The sequence below is a fragment of the Aquarana catesbeiana genome, linkage group LG08 (assembly GCF_042186555.1).
Source record: "Aquarana catesbeiana isolate 2022-GZ linkage group LG08, ASM4218655v1, whole genome shotgun sequence".
NCBI classification, from domain to species: domain Eukaryota; kingdom Metazoa; phylum Chordata; class Amphibia; order Anura; family Ranidae; genus Aquarana; species Aquarana catesbeiana.
Genome location: NC_133331.1, coordinates 143,396,275 through 143,415,341, shown reverse-complemented (window position 1 = coordinate 143,415,341; position 19,067 = coordinate 143,396,275). Strand labels below are relative to the sequence as shown.

The 19,067-nt window shown below is 39.5% G+C and overlaps 1 protein-coding gene across 2 annotated transcripts in view; it reads right to left on the bottom strand.

Moving 5' to 3' along the window:
• Positions 1–19,067, bottom strand: part of TLL2 (tolloid like 2) — a 323,112-nt gene that overhangs the window by 47,045 nt on the left and 257,000 nt on the right. For both annotated transcript variants that reach the window (XM_073596512.1, XM_073596513.1), the window contains 3 exons: positions 14,042–14,166; positions 12,604–12,719; positions 6,307–6,409 (listed from right to left, as the gene is read on the bottom strand). In XM_073596512.1, coding sequence (XP_073452613.1) covers positions 6,307–6,409; positions 12,604–12,719; positions 14,042–14,166 — 344 coding nt within the window. The remainder of the gene's footprint in view (positions 1–6,306; positions 6,410–12,603; positions 12,720–14,041; positions 14,167–19,067) is intronic.

Sequence of the window (19,067 nt, the reverse complement as noted above, 5' to 3'; positions counted from 1 at the left end):
TCTCTGGATAAAAGAAAAAGAGAGGGGCAAGTGGGACTTTAAATGAAGCATGTCAATTGAAGGTATAATAATAATGAATACATGTGAGTAGGTAAAATGATTGGATTTAATTTATAGTCAAGTCCATGATTTTAATGCATACAGTACCAATAAAGTAGTATAGATACAGACATAGTCGCATGAATTGATATATAAGCATATTTAGCAGTAACAATCATTAAAGACTCAGTAGTGTAAAACAAATCAATGGACATACATATATGCAATTCATAACAGAAATACATGAATTAAAATCGCCAATCAAAATCACAAAATCGCATGAAATGAGAAAACTCGATAAAAAATTGATAAATATCAGGGATATGATTTGGGCTTGATAGGGCATCCTTAGTTTGCGAACCCGACGCGTTTCTTGGCTTCTTGCCAGTCATCAGGGGTGGGATGCATAATTTAACTGAGAAAAACAAAGGAATATCATAAATATTGATACATGTGGAACCTCCAGCTAATAGAGAAAATCGTATCAGAAATGTCCATTGTCTACTTTGAATAGAGAAGCTACTTACAAAATAGCCCAAAAGTCAAGGAGAGTCGCCAGCAATGGGATCTGTTAGGGTGTGAGATATAACCGTCTCAACCGGGGTTGAGGCAGGGCACCGGCCATCCTCCCAAAGTGATTGGAGGGTGGGCCAGGAGAAACCACAGCCAACTGATTCCTGAGCCCTCAATATACTGGTCAATGAGTTGTAAATGGGAAAATCTGTAGAAAATTGAAGAAAATGGAATGTGTCAAAAAAAAAAAAAAAAAAATAAATAAATCTAGAGTAGAACGTGTTGGATGAATAGAATGACTGAAAAAAATATGTACTAGGTACATCTGAAAGAGTGAATGTGTGAAAGATGAGATGATAAAGGGGAATAGAAATAAAATAGATGCATAAAAATGCACGTGAAAAGAGATAGAAAAAGAAATCCCTAGGAAATGTGTGTTTATGCATCTATTTTATTTCTATTCCCCTTTATCATCTCATCTTTCACACATTCACTCTTTCAGATGTACCTAGTACATATTTTTTTCAGTCATTCTATTCATCCAACACGTTCTACTCTAGATTTATTTTTTTTTTTTGACACATTCTATTTTCTTCAATTTTCTACAGATTTTCCCATTTACAACTCATTGACCAGTATATTGAGGGCTCAGGAATCAGTTGGCTGTGGTTTCTCCTGGCCCACCCTCCAATCACTTTGGGAGGATGGCCGGTGCCCTGCCTCAACCCCGGTTGAGACGGTTATATCTCACACCCTAACAGATCCCATTGCTGGCGACTCTCCTTGACTTTTGGGCTATTTTGTAAGTAGCTTCTCTATTCAAAGTAGACAATGGACATTTCTGATACGATTTTCTCTATTAGCTGGAGGTTCCACATGTATCAATATTTATGATATTCCTTTGTTTTTCTCAGTTAAATTATGCATCCCACCCCTGATGACTGGCAAGAAGCCAAGAAACGCGTCGGGTTCGCAAACTAAGGATGCCCTATCAAGCCCAAATCATATCCCTGATATTTATCAATTTTTTATCGAGTTTTCTCATTTCATGCGATTTTGTGATTTTGATTGGCGATTTTAATTCATGTATTTCTGTTATGAATTGCATATATGTATGTCCATTGATTTGTTTTACACTACTGAGTCTTTAATGATTGCTACTGCTAAATATGCTTATATATCAATTCATGCGACTATGTCTGTATCTATACTACTTTATTGGTACTGTATGCATTAAAATCATGGACTTGACTATAAATTAAATCCAATCATTTTACCTACTCACATGTATTCATTATTATTATACCTTCAATTGACATGCTTCATTTAAAGTCCCACTTGCCCCTCTCTTTTTCTTTTATATATGAACCCGGGATGGAAGCATGCCATTGATATTTAGTTATGCGACTGGTCACTTTCTTTTGTTTATATTTATATTTGGGTGGAAGACACCCGCTCCCTCGGTGACCAAGTCGCACTATCATTAATTTTTGTTCATCCTTAGTTCAAATATCTTTTTGTATTTTTATCCCAACTCCGTTACCAATTTTCCAACATAGCAACAGTCCGTGACTATATAATATATTTTTACATGTGTTTCCTTGAGTTTATTGAGAACTATTTTGTACTAATTCCAGGGTTTTTATTCCCTGGAATCCACTTATTGATTTAAATCCAGCATATGGGCTGGGGTGTTTTGATATTTTTCAGTCTCTATGTCCGTGGTTGCGATGCGCTCAGCTCCCTCCCCACCTCCCCTCATTTATTTCGGGGCGGCTGGGGTCCGATCTCAACGCATCGGCGCCATGCATTTTTTTTTTTTTTTTCTCCATCTGACGCCTACAGCTGTGATGAGTAGACATCCACTGAGTTACTCTCAGCTGTGATTGCTCTCTCGTCTCTCAGCTGCCAATGACGTCATGCATGACGCTGGCATGGACCCGCCCAGGGCCAGAGTATATCAGCTGGGACCGACAGACTGACGGTTCACTCCCTCACTGTGCTTCGCTAGGAAGGGATCGCTCTGTTAAGCAGCCACTATTCAATACATGGGTAATTAATATATATTTTTATTATTATTATTATTTTTTTTTTTTTTTATATATCTTTTTTTCTGCTTACAGTATACACATTCCCATCCTCTCACCCATTTACCTGGCGCACGACACTCTCTATTTTCACACATTTCCTAGGGATTTCTTTTTCTATCTCTTTTCACGTGCATTTTTATGCATCTATTTTATTTCTATTCCCCTTTATCATCTCATCTTTCACACATTCACTCTTTCAGATGTACCTAGTACATATTTTTTTCAGTCATTCTATTCATCCAACACGTTCTACTCTAGATTTATTTATTTATTTATTTTTTTTTTTTTGACACATTCATTTTCTTCAATTTTCTACAGATTTTCCCATTTACAACTCATTGACCAGTATATTGAGGGCTCAGGAATCAGTTGGCTGTGGTTTCTCCTGGCCCACCCTCCAATCACTTTGGGAGGATGGCCGGTGCCCTGCCTCAACCCCGGTTGAGACGGTTATATCTCACACCCTAACAGATCCCATTGCTGGCGACTCTCCTTGACTTTTGGGCTATTTTGTAAGTAGCTTCTCTATTCAAAGTAGACAATGGACATTTCTGATACGATTTTCTCTATTAGCTGGAGGTTCCACATGTATCAATATTTATGATATTCCTTTGTTTTTCTCAGTTAAATTATGCATCCCACCCCTGATGACTGGCAAGAAGCCAAGAAACGCGTCGGGTTCGCAAACTAAGGATGCCCTATCAAGCCCAAATCATATCCCTGATATTTATCAATTTTTTATCGAGTTTTCTCATTTCATGCGATTTTGTGATTTTGATTGGCGATTTTAATTCATGTATTTCTGTTATGAATTGCATATATGTATGTCCATTGATTTGTTTTACACTACTGAGTCTTTAATGATTGTTACTGCTAAATATGCTTATATATCAATTCATGCGACTATGTCTGTATCTATACTACTTTATTGGTACTGTATGCATTAAAATCATGGACTTGACTATAAATTAAATCCAATCATTTTACCTACTCACATGTATTCATTATTATTATACCTTCAATTGACATGCTTCATTTAAAGTCCCACTTGCCCCTCTCTTTTTCTTTTATATATGAACCCGGGATGGAAGCATGCCATTGATATTTAGTTATGCGACTGGTCACTTTCTTTTGTTTATATTTTTACTTTTATCTCTGGAGTTTATCCCCTTTTTAATGCATGCCAATATTCTGTTTGCTTTACTTGCAGCAGCTTGACATTGCATGCCATTGCAGAGCCTGTCATGTACTAGGACCTCCAAGTCCTTTTCCATCTTAGATTCCCCCAGAGGTTCTCCCTCTAGTGAGTAGATTGCATTCATATTTTTGCCACCCAAATGCATTATTTTACATTTTTCTACATTAAACCTCATTTGCCATGTAGATGCCCACCCTATTAATTTGTTCAGATCTTCTTGCAAGGTTTCCACATCCTGCGGAGAAATTATTGCCTTGCTTAGCTTTGTATCGTCCGCAAATACTGAGATTGAGCCGTTTATCCCATCCTCCAGGTCATTTATGAATAAATTTAATAGGATAGGTCCCTGAACACAGTAGATTGCAGACCTTGAGTACTGGAAGTGTTTCAAGGAAAGATTGTCACATGAAGGACCACTAGTATAAAGCATTTAAAACCATTACACAAATAGAGTATAGTAATACACACAAAATAGTTCACCCAATAAATTCTAGATTGTAAGCTCTAAGAAGGGCCCTCTGATTCCTCCTGTATTGATTTGTATTGTAAGTGTACGGTCTGCCCTCATGTTGTAAAGCGCTGCGTAAACTGTTGGCGCTATATAAATCCTGTTTAATAATAATACAAAACAATTTGGGTAAAGTGTGACATTTCATGATGGACAAGGAACAAATAAGGGCTCATTTACCTTATGCAGGAATCCCAACTAAGGATTGGTAGGCTGCACAATATTACATTTTTGGTCTTGGATTTTGATACACTTTAGTGGGTCCTTAAAATGCCTTTAACCACTTTCTGCCCATGACGGCGGGACGGTGCAGCTATTACCCTGGGCCACCGTCATATGACACGACGGCCTTCCAGGCCCCCCCGCGATTGCTCGGTAACTGAGCAGGACCGTGGATCTGTGTGTGTAAACACACAGATCCACGTCCTGTCAGGTGAAAGGAGACCGATGGTATGTTCCTTGTACAGAGGAACACCGATCGGTCTCCTCCCCTTGTGAGTCCCCTCCCCCTACAGTTAGAATCACTCCCTAGGAACATAATTAACCCCTACAGCGCTCCCTCCTGGTTAACCCCTTCATTGCCAGTCACATTTATACAGTAATCAATGCATTTTTATAGCACGGATCGCTGTATAAATGTGAATGGTCCCAAAAATGTGTCAAAAGTGTCCGATGTGTCCGCCGCAATATCGCAGTCACAATAAAAAAAAAAATCGATGATTGCCACCATTACTAGTAAAAAAAAAAAAAGCTATAAATCTATCCCCTTATTTTATAGACGCTATAACTTTTCCGCAAATCAATATACGCTTATTGCGATATTTTTAACCAAAAATATGTAGAAGAATACGTATTGGCCTAAACTGAGGAAAAAATTTGTTTAAAAAAAAAAAAAAATTAAAAAATTTGGTTATTTATTATAGCAAAAAGTAAAAAAAATTTTTTTTTCAAACTTGTCACTCTTCTTTTGTTTATAGTGCAAGAAATAAAAACTGCAGAGGTGATCAAATACCACCAAAAGAAAGCTCTATTAGTGGGAAAAAAAATGATAAAAATTTAATTTGGGTACAGTGTTGCATGACCGCGCAATTGTTATTCAAAGTGCAACAGCGCTGAAAGCTGAAAATTGGCCTGGGCAGGAAGGGGGTGAAAATGCCCTGTATGGAAGTGGTTAAGGAATATTAGGGCGTTTTTTTAGATTTTCATTCTTAGATTCCAGACTAAAGTAAAAAAAAAATATAATTGACTTTTTTTTAATCCAAGTGACGATGACTAGAAATTACTCACTTAACATTTTCCTGGATCGGTGTAACCGCTTTGCTGATAAAAAGGCTCAATAACTAAAGCTCAGTTCACTCCTCTGGCCGATTCAGCTGTGTGTGTGCAATTATGCCCTCTCCATTATTCCCTGCTCTATATATCAGAAGAAACGGCTTCTGTTGTCTCTTTAGTACACTCAGACACTGGTGTAATAGGTGCATCCAATGTTAAAGTTTTCTTCATAAAAATAAAGATTTTATATAAAGGAGACAAATTAGACAAAATTAAAAAAAAAAAAAAAAAAAAAAAAGTACCCATTTAGTTCAATGGGCAGGAGTGGTTTAGGAGCACTGTATACACCGCTCCAAAGATGCTGCTTGCAGGACTTTCTTTAGCGTCCTACCAGCGCACTGTTCCAGTGTGAAAGCATTCAAGCTCACATTGGAGTGACAGGACAGACTCTTTACAGGTACTATGCAGGCTCTATTTTTAGCGCTGTAGCGTCTGTAAAGCGCCTCAGTGTGAAAGGAACAAATCTACTAGCTCTATATAGAAAATACCTTTCACTGGTGCATAAAAAATAAAAAAGTGTGGCGTGGGTGTGTTTATCCCCTGCTTATTTATTATCTGCATTTACAGTACGTGCATTTACAGAATCATATCAGGATACTATTTCACATTTCATTAATTGCCTTTACCTAGTAACGGTGCTTTCCTCCAATAACCATCCCGAATTTCTATGTAGTCGTACCAGCATAGCCGACTTTTAAATAAGTCCATTTCTGTGAAATTCAGAACTATCTAAACAACAAAGTAGAGTAGTTACCAAAATGGCTTACAAGACATTCGAAATGTAATATAAAATAATGGGTTAGATGAAAACAGCATTTTTTCCCCCAAAGTGAAAGTGAATGAATGAATGAATGAATGATTTGTATAGCGCTGCACATGCGAACTGAATCGCCTCGAGGCGCTTGATCTCTCCTGTGTTGTGCAGGAGAAGATCACCTGGGGCGGTTTCCTTTAAATTTCAGTAGCTCAATCTTAGGCAGGCTATAGCTCTTACAATTTTTTTTTCCTTCCACCTGTGAAAATTGCTCGATTCCCTACAGCAGCACAATTGTGTTTTGTTGGTGGGGGAGCCTTTCCTGCCAGCAGAATACAATGATTACTGTTGCCGACTATAGCTGGCGACACCAATCAGGAAAAAATGTGACAGGCTGGTTGTACACAAGTCAATCAATAGATCGACTTATGTACAACCAGGATGCGCATACATGAATCAAAATTCAGCCAGTCCCTGTTGAATTGGTCAAATTTTGATCCATATATGGCAGGTCATCAGTGGCGTCGCTAGGGGGTGGCTTTTGGGGCTATAGCCGAGTCTCTGCAGGGGTCCCCAAGGGGCATGTATCGGCTTCACTCTTCAGTGAGCCGCTCTGCTTCTACACTCTTGCCATACATGCCCGGGTCAGAGGTCCCTCTCCTCTCCACTGTATACATTCAGAGAGAGAAGCCCCAGGGAGATCCCGCCCCCCCCCATGGACACAATAGAGCTGCCGATCACTGCCTCCCACCTCCCCCCAAGTGGGGGGTACAGAGATGTACTTGGGGTTGGAGGTGCACAGACATCGAAGACCATCCAGGTACAGGGGAACCTCTGGAAAGGGGGGGCAGCTGTCTGGGGACCCAGTTTTAAGGAAGGGGCTGTCTGGGGACCCTGAAGGGGGGACCTCTGGGAACCCTGATGTAAGGAGTGGCTCTCTGGGGACACTGATGTAAGTGGAGGGCACACACACACATATATTACTGTATATACATGTGTATGCCCGCCCAAGCGTATGACTTTCTTTAATACGCTGCTATGGGCTCTAGCCCCAAATCTTTTGTAGACCTAGCAACGCCCCTGCAGGTCATTATGCTATACATTAGTTTATATTTTCATACTAGTAGTTTTGGCAGGACGTGCATACAGACCACCATCCTAGGCAACTCCTACATATGATGCCAAGCCTTAATGCCAGGAACAAAAAGGTGAGCTCTGACTTCTAAAGCTGGGTACACACTGATGCCCCATACACAGGAGTGGAAAATTCCGCCAGCAAAAGTCTGATGAGAGCTTTTGGTCCAAAAATGCAACCGTGCGTATGCACCATCAGACTTTTGCTGGCGGCATTCTTGCCAACCCTTGTTGGCAAGCACAGAGATAAGACATTTCGTATAGTTTGTGACCAGGTTCTCAAAAGGGATCACTCTTTACAGATCTTCTCTAAATCCTTAAGGTTTTTTTGCTGTCACTTGGCAACTCTAAGTTTCAGCTCTCTCCACAATTTTTTTTTTTTTTATAGTATTAAGGTCTCCATGACCTCAATGTGCTTTTTCCTGAGCCACTCCTTTGTTGCCTTGGTGGTATATTTGGGTCATTGTCATGCTGGAAGACCCATCTATGATGCATTTTCAGTGTTCTGGCTGAGAGAAGAAGGTTTTCATCCAAGATTTTACAATACATTGCCCTGTCCATTGGCCTCTCAATTTGGCAAAGTCGGTCTGTACCTTTAGCAAAGAAGCAGCCCCAAAGCATAATGTTTCCACCTTTGTGTTTGACTGTAGGGATGGTGTTCTTAGGGTCATAGTCCGCATTTATCTTCCTCCAAACACGGCGAGTCCTTCTCCTCAAGAAGGCACATGTACAATCATGCCAATGGATGTCTAAATGATTCAGGGGCCAGGTATTGTAAAATCTTAGACGAGAACCTTCTTCCTTCAGCCAGAACACTTAAGATGGGTCGTGGATGGGTCTTCCAGCATGGCAATGATCCAACACATATGACCAAGGCAACAAAGGAGTGGCTCAAGAAAAAGCAAATTAAGGTCCTAGAGTGGCCTAGCCTGTCTCCAGACCTTAATCCTATAGAAGATGTATAGAGGGAGCTGAAACTTCGAGTTGCCAAGAGAGCCAAGAAAACTTAAAGGTTTACAGAAGATCTGTCAAAAAAACAAACAAACCTGGTCACCAACTACAACAAAAGTCTTACCTCTGTGCTTGCCAACAAGAGTTTCTCCACCAAGTCATGCTTTGCTTGGGGTTAAAATACATATTTTACACACTGAATTGCAACTTAGATTTATAGCATTTGTTTTATGTGTTTTCTTGATTATTGGTCGATATCCTGCCTTTATCATTTTAAATACACCTATGATAATTATAGACCCTTCATTTCTTTGTAAGTGGGCAAACTTATAAAATCTGCAGGGGATCAAATTATTATTTCTCCCACTGTAATTGTTCCAAACATTAAGATTTTGTCACTTAGGCAGCCCTGTTGAGGCAAAGACTACTAGCCGAAAAAAGTCTACAATAGAGTACTGTGATGCACTCGCATTTCCCTTTTACGACCCGTAGTAAGGGACAACAGTCAACTATTAAACTGATCACCAAGTACTCTGCACATCAGGATATACGCACGGTAATAGTCAACAACTGGCATTTGTTATTGAACATCCTCTTGAAATGGGTCAGGGACACCCCTAAAATAGTCTTTAAATGTGCAACTTCATTAAATGATTGCATTAATCATGTCATTTTTTTTTTTATCAAATAGAAGTCATAAGCAGAAAGGGACATTTGAATTGGAAAGTATTCTCACTGCCCTTGGGTATGATGGGGTTCACAATTTACAGCACCGAACGATGAATGGTTTAAACCAAAATATTATGCTGATTGTAGTACTCAGGGAATAGTCTATTTAATGTTCTGAATTCAGAGCTTTCTACGTTGACAAAATCATCCGCTAATTAAGGTAGAAAATTGGGGACCATATTTCTTATTTAAGCAATGGCAAATTGCTTGCCCCCATCAGCAGCCATGTAGGTTTAGAGCACAGATTGGATATGTCCCGTATTGGCTTTATTGTGCTCGATGTAGTTAGGAAAGACCAAAGGGGTGGTAACTGGGACAAAGTTATTTTACAAAAAAGGGAAACCAATGGATAGAATGCCTAAATGCCCCATTCCCTCCTGGACTGAATTAAATTCTGTCATATAAACCTTTATAGAGGAGATACTGAGGTACATTTGTGTCTATTACTTTGGAGTAATACCTACCTAGGTGAGCGTACTATACAGTATATACGAGCGATGTGGTATTCGGTAAAACTGGTGGTTATAATATGTGATGGGATCTTGTTATCCTCCATGCAGATAAACAGGTATACCACATGGCATTAATCTTTCTTGGTCTGCCTGGTGGAGGAGATGTCGGTAACAGATTTGGAACAACTAGGAGCTGGGACTTTGAGACATTATGGCTATATACAGTATGTTCTACATATCCAAGCAGATGACACCCTGGGCTTTGTGGTGATGGAACTGGTGTTTTAGTTTACGTGTAATATTTTGTTATCTGCAACAAGTTTAGTATAGTGTCTTGGTGACTTTGGTTGAGTATTTTATACTTCCAGCCATACTGTAAAATTAGGTTGCATTAGCCTTTCGCCTTACAGGGGCCACATACAATATCTTACAAAAGTGAGTATACCCCTCACATCTTTGTAAATATTTTATTATAACTTTTCATGTGACAACACTGAATAAATAACACGTTGCTATAATGTAAAGTAGTGAGTGTACAGCTTGTATAACAGTGTAAATTTGCTGTCCCCTCAAAATAACTTAACACAGCCATTAATGTATAAACCACTGGCAACAAATTAGCCAATTTCCCTCTGCGGTGTCATGCAACTCGTTAGCATTACAAGGTCTCAGGTGTGAATTGGGACCAGGCGTGTTAAATTTGGTGTCATAGCTCTCTCTCATACTGGTCACTGTAAGCTCAACATGGCATCTCATGGCAAAGTACTGAGGATCTGAAAAAATAGAACTGTTGCTCTACATAAAGATGGCCTAGGCTATAAAAAGATTACCATGACCCTGGAACTGAGCTGCAGCACGGTGGCCAAAACCATACAGCGGTTTAACAGGACAGGCTCCACTCAGAACAGACCTCTCCATGATCGACCAAAGAAGTTGAGTGCACGTGCTCAGCGTCATTCCAGAGGTTGTCTTTGGGAAAAAGACATAAGTGCTGTCAGCATGTCAGTTCTCAGACCATACACACTGCATCAAATTGGTCTGCATGGCTGTCATCCCAGAAGTAAGCCTCTTCTAAAGCTGATGCACAAGAAAGCTCACAAAAAGTTTGCAGAAAACAAGCAGACCAAGGACATGGATTACTGGAATCATGTCTTGTGATCTGATGGGAACAAGATAAACGTATTTGGTTCAGATGGTGTCAGGCGTATGTGGCGGCAACCAGGTGAGGAGTACAAAGCCAAGTGTGTCTTGCCTACAGTTAACCATGGTGGTGGGAGCGTCATGATCTGGGGCTGGGAGATCTAACATCCACCAGCTCGGTGATGTCGTCATGGAGTGGAAGAGGACTCCAGTGGCAACCTGTGGGGCTCTGGTGAACTCCATTCCCAAGAGGGTTAAGTCACTGCTGGAAAATGGTGGCCACACAATATTGATACTTGGGGCACAATTTGGACATTTTCACTTAGAGGTGTACTCACTTTTGTTGCCAGTGGTTTTTGTTGCCATACATGGCTGTGTTTTCATTTATTTTGAGGGGACAGCAAATTTACTCTGTTATACAAGCTGTACACTCACTACTTTATATTGTAGCAAAGTGTCGTGTCTTCAGTGTTGTCACATGAAAAGATAATAAAAGATTTTCAAATAAGTGAATGGTGTACTCACTTTTGTGAGATACTGTATGCAAGTTTTTAATGACCAGTGTGACACACGCCTTTCTCCAAGAATAGGCGATTATAAACAGGGTACCGTCATCCTCCAAGAATAGTGGTTTAAGAATTATTTGTGACCTTTACATTCTCCTGAAGGGAGATCGTGAAACATTAAGAGTACAAGCTCAAGGATGTTAGAACCCCCTTGCTAGTTACCATTTTGGATACTTACCACAAGGACGTCTGTCGATAATCTAAAGTGGAAGTTTTTTTCTTCCATAAATGATGTGAAGAGTTTGGACTGTCATTTTTGTTTAATGGTTTTAAAATTAGTTTTTTTTTTTTTTTTTTTTTTAAATTAAAAGAAGACGTAGTATGTTTTAAATAAATTGTGTTCCCGTGGGTACCTACAAAGTCCATAATGGTAATGCATAGTATTTTTCCTAGCTATCAGGATGTGAACCCTCTATTTACCCTATTGGGTTTCTATGCTACCTAGATCTACCTAGAAAAAGTATCACGGACAGTACTCAATTTTCTCTACCTAGATCTAGTAGAGATCTGCCTTAGATGTTTTAATGTATGCATCTACCAAGTAGGGCACTCAAACTGCCAGAATCATCACACAATTGCCTTTATTGGTGCACTCAATTCCAAATGTGTAATTCCTCGAACCGAATTGGCAGGATTATGACAAAGGTTTCACTGGGGATCTAGTATCAACTGTTAAAGCAGCGGAATCAATGACGTTTTATTGCAAATATTTGTACTTTTACCATCTGCCGCAGTATTGATATCAGATAATCTCATGTAGCGTAGAGGGGACAATAGTTGTAAACAGTTTTTACAAAGTTGAAGTCACCGCCCCTTCCACAATCTTCACTGATTGAAGCTGTACCATTTCCTTCTAAACCCCTTTCATAATTAATTTGTGAGAAAGATGAGGTTACCTTTTAAATCTGGAACCGAATACTTGTAAAATCCACCTATCTATATGAATTGGACAAAGCATTCTGTTCTATGTCAATCTGTATACTGTGATTACCCTGTATAATAAAAGCATCTTTGATTGTTAAAAAATAATAATAATAATAACACTTAATATATTAAATACCATTTAGTAAACTCAACCAGCGATCATACTGGCCACAAAAAAAAAAGTAATCTTTGCTGTAGATACAGTGAGATGAAGCATATAGGTTCTTGTCCATCATACAGACCTACAAGTCTACCCAAAGAGCCACTTACTACCTTTTCTCCAGGCGTAACAGAGATTCTCCAGATGCAATGTGTATAGGATGGATAACCACTTGGATAACCAGGAGCAGAAAAATTACCACTTGACTCTAGCAAAGTTTCTCCACAAGCTTGAAAATAAAGAGTAGAAACAAACTTTACATCCAACATTAGAAACGTTTATCATGTTACAAAGTACAAAGTATCTTTTTCCTATCCAAAAGATGTAGTTAAAGTGGCTGTAAACCGATTACAGCCACTTTAACCTACAGGTAAGCCTAGATTAAGGCTTACCTGTAGGTGCAAGAAATATCTCCCAAACCTAAAAGGTTTAGGAGATATTTGCAGGAATAATGGCACCGACATCGGGCACAGGCGCACTGAGCGTGCCATTTTTAATGGCAATCATGCCGTTAGTGCTATGCCTACTAGCTCATTATGCCTTTGCCTTGCAGTGTGTATTTTTTTTTTTTTAAAGAGGCTTTACTTCCTCTTTAAAATATATCTAAAATCCAAATAAACCTATAGTTTAAATACGCCAATTACATTCCAGGTGGACCAAAACAAAAGCTGTGCAGTCTGTTTTATTTAGAAGGCAGCTGCAGTCTTCTGAAAACATTCGAATGTCATTAATAGGTCAAGAATTTGTTAGCTTTTAACATTCGATTTTGAAATGAATGGCCTTTACTAAAAGAAAACCACATGCACAGATAGAAATGTATACTTTCGAGAACTAAGGGGATTTCCCGATTACAGATCTTTGACATGGCAAGGGGAAAAATGCTGGTGTCTTTCCTCCACCCAGGCATGCTGAAGTGATCTTAAAAACCTATTAAACTTTGTCCTTAAATCAGCCAAATACATTGCAGGTGCATTAAAACAAAGGTGTGCAAAGTAATGGATAACGGAGCATGCTTATCGTAAATGAGTGTCTTTCCTCCACCAGAGCAGCCCAAGTGCAGGCTACAGCCCCCCATAGACATGAATGGCTGTACGCAGGTGCTACTGTAACACAAGTACAGTGTATGGGTATAAATGCTGAAAACTGCAGCAGACCACAGTATACTCAAGTAAAGCAGTGCACAAAGACCCAAAGACTTCACACACAGTTTACTTTGATGCGCCTGCAAAGTATTTGGATGGTTTAAAAACAGTTCAATTGCTTTTAAAGATAGATTTTTTTTATCTTAATAGAGTGTCCCCATTGGGGAAAGCTCCCTTCACTTTTTGTGTGGGCAGAAATGGATAGAAATATCCAAGACCTTGATACACACACAAAATAGATTAAAAAAAGGTGTTAAAATGTTTAACTTAAAAACTTATGCTTGTGCTTTTCTCTGCTTCACAAATACAAGGATAAACTCCTGTCCATTAAACTTTACTATCCTAGATCCAAACCAGTTTTCATTTTTATAGAAATCTGTGCCTTAGTAGAAAAGAAAAAAAATAGTACCTGGACACTTATACAGCTTCTTTGCCTGAGCAATATCTCCTTGGCTGAGGCGAATGCGCTGGCCAATAGTTGGTCGAATGTGGTTATTAATTCTCCGGGGAAGTATTGTATCAAAATATACACTCCTGTTTAGAGGGAAAAAAAAAAAAAAAGGCATGTTACAGAAAAAGCTGGTTAGTTTACTGCTATGTTACTACAATATACTGTATATTTTGCATGGTTGTGGACATTTGCTTTATTTGCCTTCTGCATGAATTGGAAGGTTGAGTGAAACAGAAAAGTTAGCCAATTAATGGAAATCATGCATTTTAAAAATACAATGCTTTAGTCAGCGCCTAACAGAGAAATGGTCTTTAGAGCAAAAAATGTCCTGTAAACCAAAAGTAGAAAAGCTTTATAGCAACTGTTGATGGATAAAATTTACCAGTAAGATTTATGGAATAGATTTATATGATGGTCCTGTATTGCAAAGATACTGTGTGCTTTCAAAACCGACTTAACTTTCACTAGTTACACTTGCTCAAGGCGGTCTTTTTTATTTTAACCATAGTTTTTTTTATTAAACCAGTAAAATGTATAGCCATAGTGAACAGGTAAGCATTGTACATTTAAACGAGCATAGTATGCAAAATATACAGTATATACACAATGTATTGCAATGCTTTTTCCAGGGTAACCAATAATATACGTAGAGGTTTCCTCTTTATGAGAAAAAAAACCTGTCACCCCTTATAGGAACATACTGTGAACAGGCAAATATGATGGATGTTCATGAACTCGTATAGCGACCCTTACAGTGGTCGCTTGAGGCAAGTATTTTAGCTGCCATCTCATAAAAGTCAAGTAAATGATAGGATAAAACAATAACAATAAAATAAGTAACATAACGTGATAATAGTTGTAAGAAACTTAGATTGACATGGAGAATATGTCAGTTGGTTCTTGTCATGTCAGTTCATGCTATGCTATATTAAATTATTAATATTTAATACCACTAGATGTATGCGAGCATTCACTCCATTAAACATTGCGAGTTGACTCTAGAGGGAACTTCAATACTCGAGGGGGGTCATTCTCAATTTGCTGGCTATGGAAATAAGGGCTGCATATAGTATGTGTATCACTATTTTCCTCGTTAGGTAAGGGAAAGTGTCTAAGCCCGAGCTCAACAGTGCCAGCTCTGGGGTTAGGGTGCATACAGTATCAGTAATTTTTGATAGAAGGGAGAGAACATCAGTCCAGAAAGATTGTAGGACACTACAGTGCCACAGTATGTGTGGTTGCCCTCTCAGTGGCATTCTCTCCAACACAAAGGGGACAATTTCAGATTCATAGTGTGTAAACACATTGGGGTCATGTACCACCTATGAAGTATTTTTGTGTATTATCCCAATGGTCCAAACGCTGAAGACTAATGCCACGTACACACGAGCGGACTTTGACCGGACTGGTCCGACGGACCGTGTGTGGACTTCACCAGATTTTTTCGGTTGAAAATCTGATGGACTTTAGGATTTGGAACAGGTTTCAAATCTTTCCGACGGACTCGGGTCCGGTCAAAAATCCGCTCGTCTGTATGCTAGTCCAACGGACAAAAACGGACGCTAGGGCAGCTATTGGCTACTGGCTATCAACTTCCTTATTTTAGTCTGGTCATACATCATCACGTACGAATCCGTCGCACTTTGGTGTGATTGTGTATAGGCAAGTCCGTTCGTTGGGAAAGTCCTTCGGAAGTCCGCCGAAAGTCCGTCCGACCAGTCCGCTCGAAAAGTCCGCCCGTGTGTACGCTGCATTACTGTTTTTTATAGCCAGGAGCCATTGAGGTAAATAAAAGGGAATGTTTTTTTGCAGTTCCCTTTCCCATTTGATCATTACTGGTAATTTAGAATGTATAGGGTGGTAGTTACAGCATTTAAAGCACAAGGATATACCTTTAATGTTAGATGATGTTCTGTTTATTAGAAAAGGTGCATAACAGAAGTGGCACTTATACAGGGGAGGTTGGGTTTTTCTTGTTGTAGTGAAGTATTTGAGGGATTTGAAAAGGTATCAAGGGTACTTGGATTTGTTAAGTCATCTGTGTAGAAGTGAATATCTTTCAGCTTCCAGTGATGGGTTGAAAAAGCCTGAATGAGGTATTGATATGTTGCTATAGGAATTTTTAAATGGAAGGTTTGTTGTTCTGGAATTTTTTTTTACTGACTGAAGCCCAGGCCTTGGTTGTGGCTTGTATGGTCAGGTAAGAGGGAGTGGTGGGGTTGTGGTGCATAGTAGAGGCTATTAATAATGCCAGAAGGTCGTGTCCCGGTGTAATTTCCTGCTCAATGCTGGACCATAAGTTATCCTCCTGTTTTGAGAACCAGTATTTAAATTGGTCCATTAAGGTCGCCTGATAGTAGATCTGGGCATTGGGTAGTCCACAACCTCCCAGGTGTCTATGTTTATATAGATGTGATAGAGCTACCCTGGGTTTTTTACCTGCCCAAATAAAGTGTCTTAAGGTGGTTGCTAGGTTGGAAAATACTTTGTGTTATAGGAATAGGGAGGGTTCTAAAAAAGTAGAGCAGTTTAGGAAGAATTTGCATCTGGTAAGCTGCAATTTGTCCTACCCAGGTTAGATAGATTTTGGTGAGTTAAGAGAACTCTTCTTTGATGCGAGATAATAATGGAGGGAAGTTGGTTTCATATAGGTGTAACAAAGTGTGGCGCTACAAAAAATGAAATGTGAATATTAAATAAAATGGAAAAATTTGTATACTCTGGTGTCTAATTAAAAGTCCATCACATGTGATAATAGTTTACAGTCCATATATAAATTGGGCCATCATAATCACCATATGTGAAAAGATGAAAATTGTGAAGATACCATCACCAAAATAGATGTTGGCCTCCCAGAAAGTTCAGACCCAAGATGGCATAAGCTTAAATGGGTCAAACTGGCACTTGTTGTCCACCAATCATATCAAAAAGTCTTGATGAGCAGCAAAAGAGGAGGTCTGGAAAGCCTTCACAGAAGTGTCCTATATATAAACGTGTGAAGATCCCACAACCATAGTGACTGGAGGCTTACCGGAGGGTTTGAACACAGAACAGCATACGCCGTATGGGTCAAACCGGCTTGTATTGCCCACCGGCAATAGGGGAAAGACCTTGGCAACCGGGAGGAAATGGAGTCCCAGGGGGCTTCATGAAAGTGTCCTCTCCATACGGATAAACGTCCAAGGACATGGCCCATAATAGTAAAATTAAGGAGTTGGGCTGCAGTGGATGGACACCCCAGATGAAGTCTTGTTAGACGAAACGTGTTGGGGACTCCACTGCCGCCTTCATTTTATGTACAAGCGCTTTTTAATCTACTTAAATGTAAGTGTATTTCTTTTATTAAAAATGTATTGTGTTTATGGAATTACACTATGTGGCCCCTTCTTTATGGGCCATGTCCTTGGATGTTTAACTATCCGTATGGAGAAGACACTTTCATGAAGCCCCCTGGGACTCCATTTCCTCCCAGTTGCCAAGGTCTTCCCCCTATTGCCGGTGGGCAATACAAGCCGGATTGACCCATACGGCGTATGCTGTTCTGGGTTCAAACCCTCCGGTAAGCCTCCAGTCACTATGGTTGTGGGATCTTCACACGTTTATATATAGGACACTTCTGTGAAGGCTTTCCAGACCTCCTCTTTTGCTGCTCATCAAGACTTTTTGATATGATTGGTGGACAACAAGAGCCAGTTTGACCCATTTAAGCTTATGCCATCTTGGGTCTGAACTTTCTGGGAGGCGAACATCTATTTTGGTGATGGTATCTTCACAATTTTCATCTTTTCACATATGGTGATTATGATGGCCCAATTTATATATGGACTGTAAACTTATCACATGTGATGGACTTTTAATTAGACACCAGAGTATACATATATTTTTCCATTTTATTTAATATTCACATTTCATTTTTTGTAGAGCCACACTTTGTTACACTTGACGTTTTTTAGCAAATATTCTATTTGTTGTGTTGGCCGCTTACACCACTGAGTAAGCGCAAATTTATCACTGTTTTTATTTGGTTTCATATAGACTGGAGGCCGGGTGGGTTAATTGTATACCTAGGTATGTAATGGCTGGTGAGTTCCAGTTGCATGGGAAAACGTTTTTGATCTGGAGGATTTTGTCCTTAGATAGGTGTACAGGGAGAGCAAAGCATTTATTAGTGTTAACTTTGTAGTAGGACAATTTCCCAAAGTCATTTAGTAGTTTTTGTACTGCACGTACGGAGGATTCAGGGTTAGATTAGAATATATATAAGGTCATCGGCAAAAAGCCCTAGTTTGTGATTCTTGGGTCCTATTGTAATTCCCTCCACGTTTTTGCTAGATTTTTTTAGCTCCACCAGTGGTTTCATGGCTAGGGAGAAAATTATTGGGGAGAGCGGACATGCCTGACATGTCCTGTTTGAAAGACGGAATGAGTCAGATAACATTCCCGTGGTGTATACTTTGGCTGTGTGGTTGGAATAGAGTGAAATGATTGCTGAGTGAACAAAACCATTGAGTCCGAATTTTGTTAATAACTTCACAGATACCCCCCCCAATGTACCCAGTCAAAGGCCTTTTCCGCATCTAGGGCCAAGAAAACAATAGAGATATAGAGATATACATCTAGATATAGATATATATATATATATATATATTAGTTGAAGGCAGTCTTAATGTTTTCTGGTGTTCCGGTAAAGGTTTATCTAGTATGCTTTTAAGGTTTAGTGGGTTTAGTCGTGCCATGAGTCTGGCTACATACTGCACTGATAGCAGCGGCAGCTTAAAGAGGAAGTAAACCCTGATGGTTTTTACTTCCTCTTTTGTTCCCTGCAAAGTAAAAGTATAATGGGCTAGTATGCATTGCATACTAGCCCATTATGTGTTACTTACCTGCAAGCAAAGCCCGCAATGTCCCCGCATCCATCTTCACGCCTTCTTCCTTCCGGGGGTCTGTGGACTCCAGCTATGTGATTGGCCGGAGTTGCGGGTCA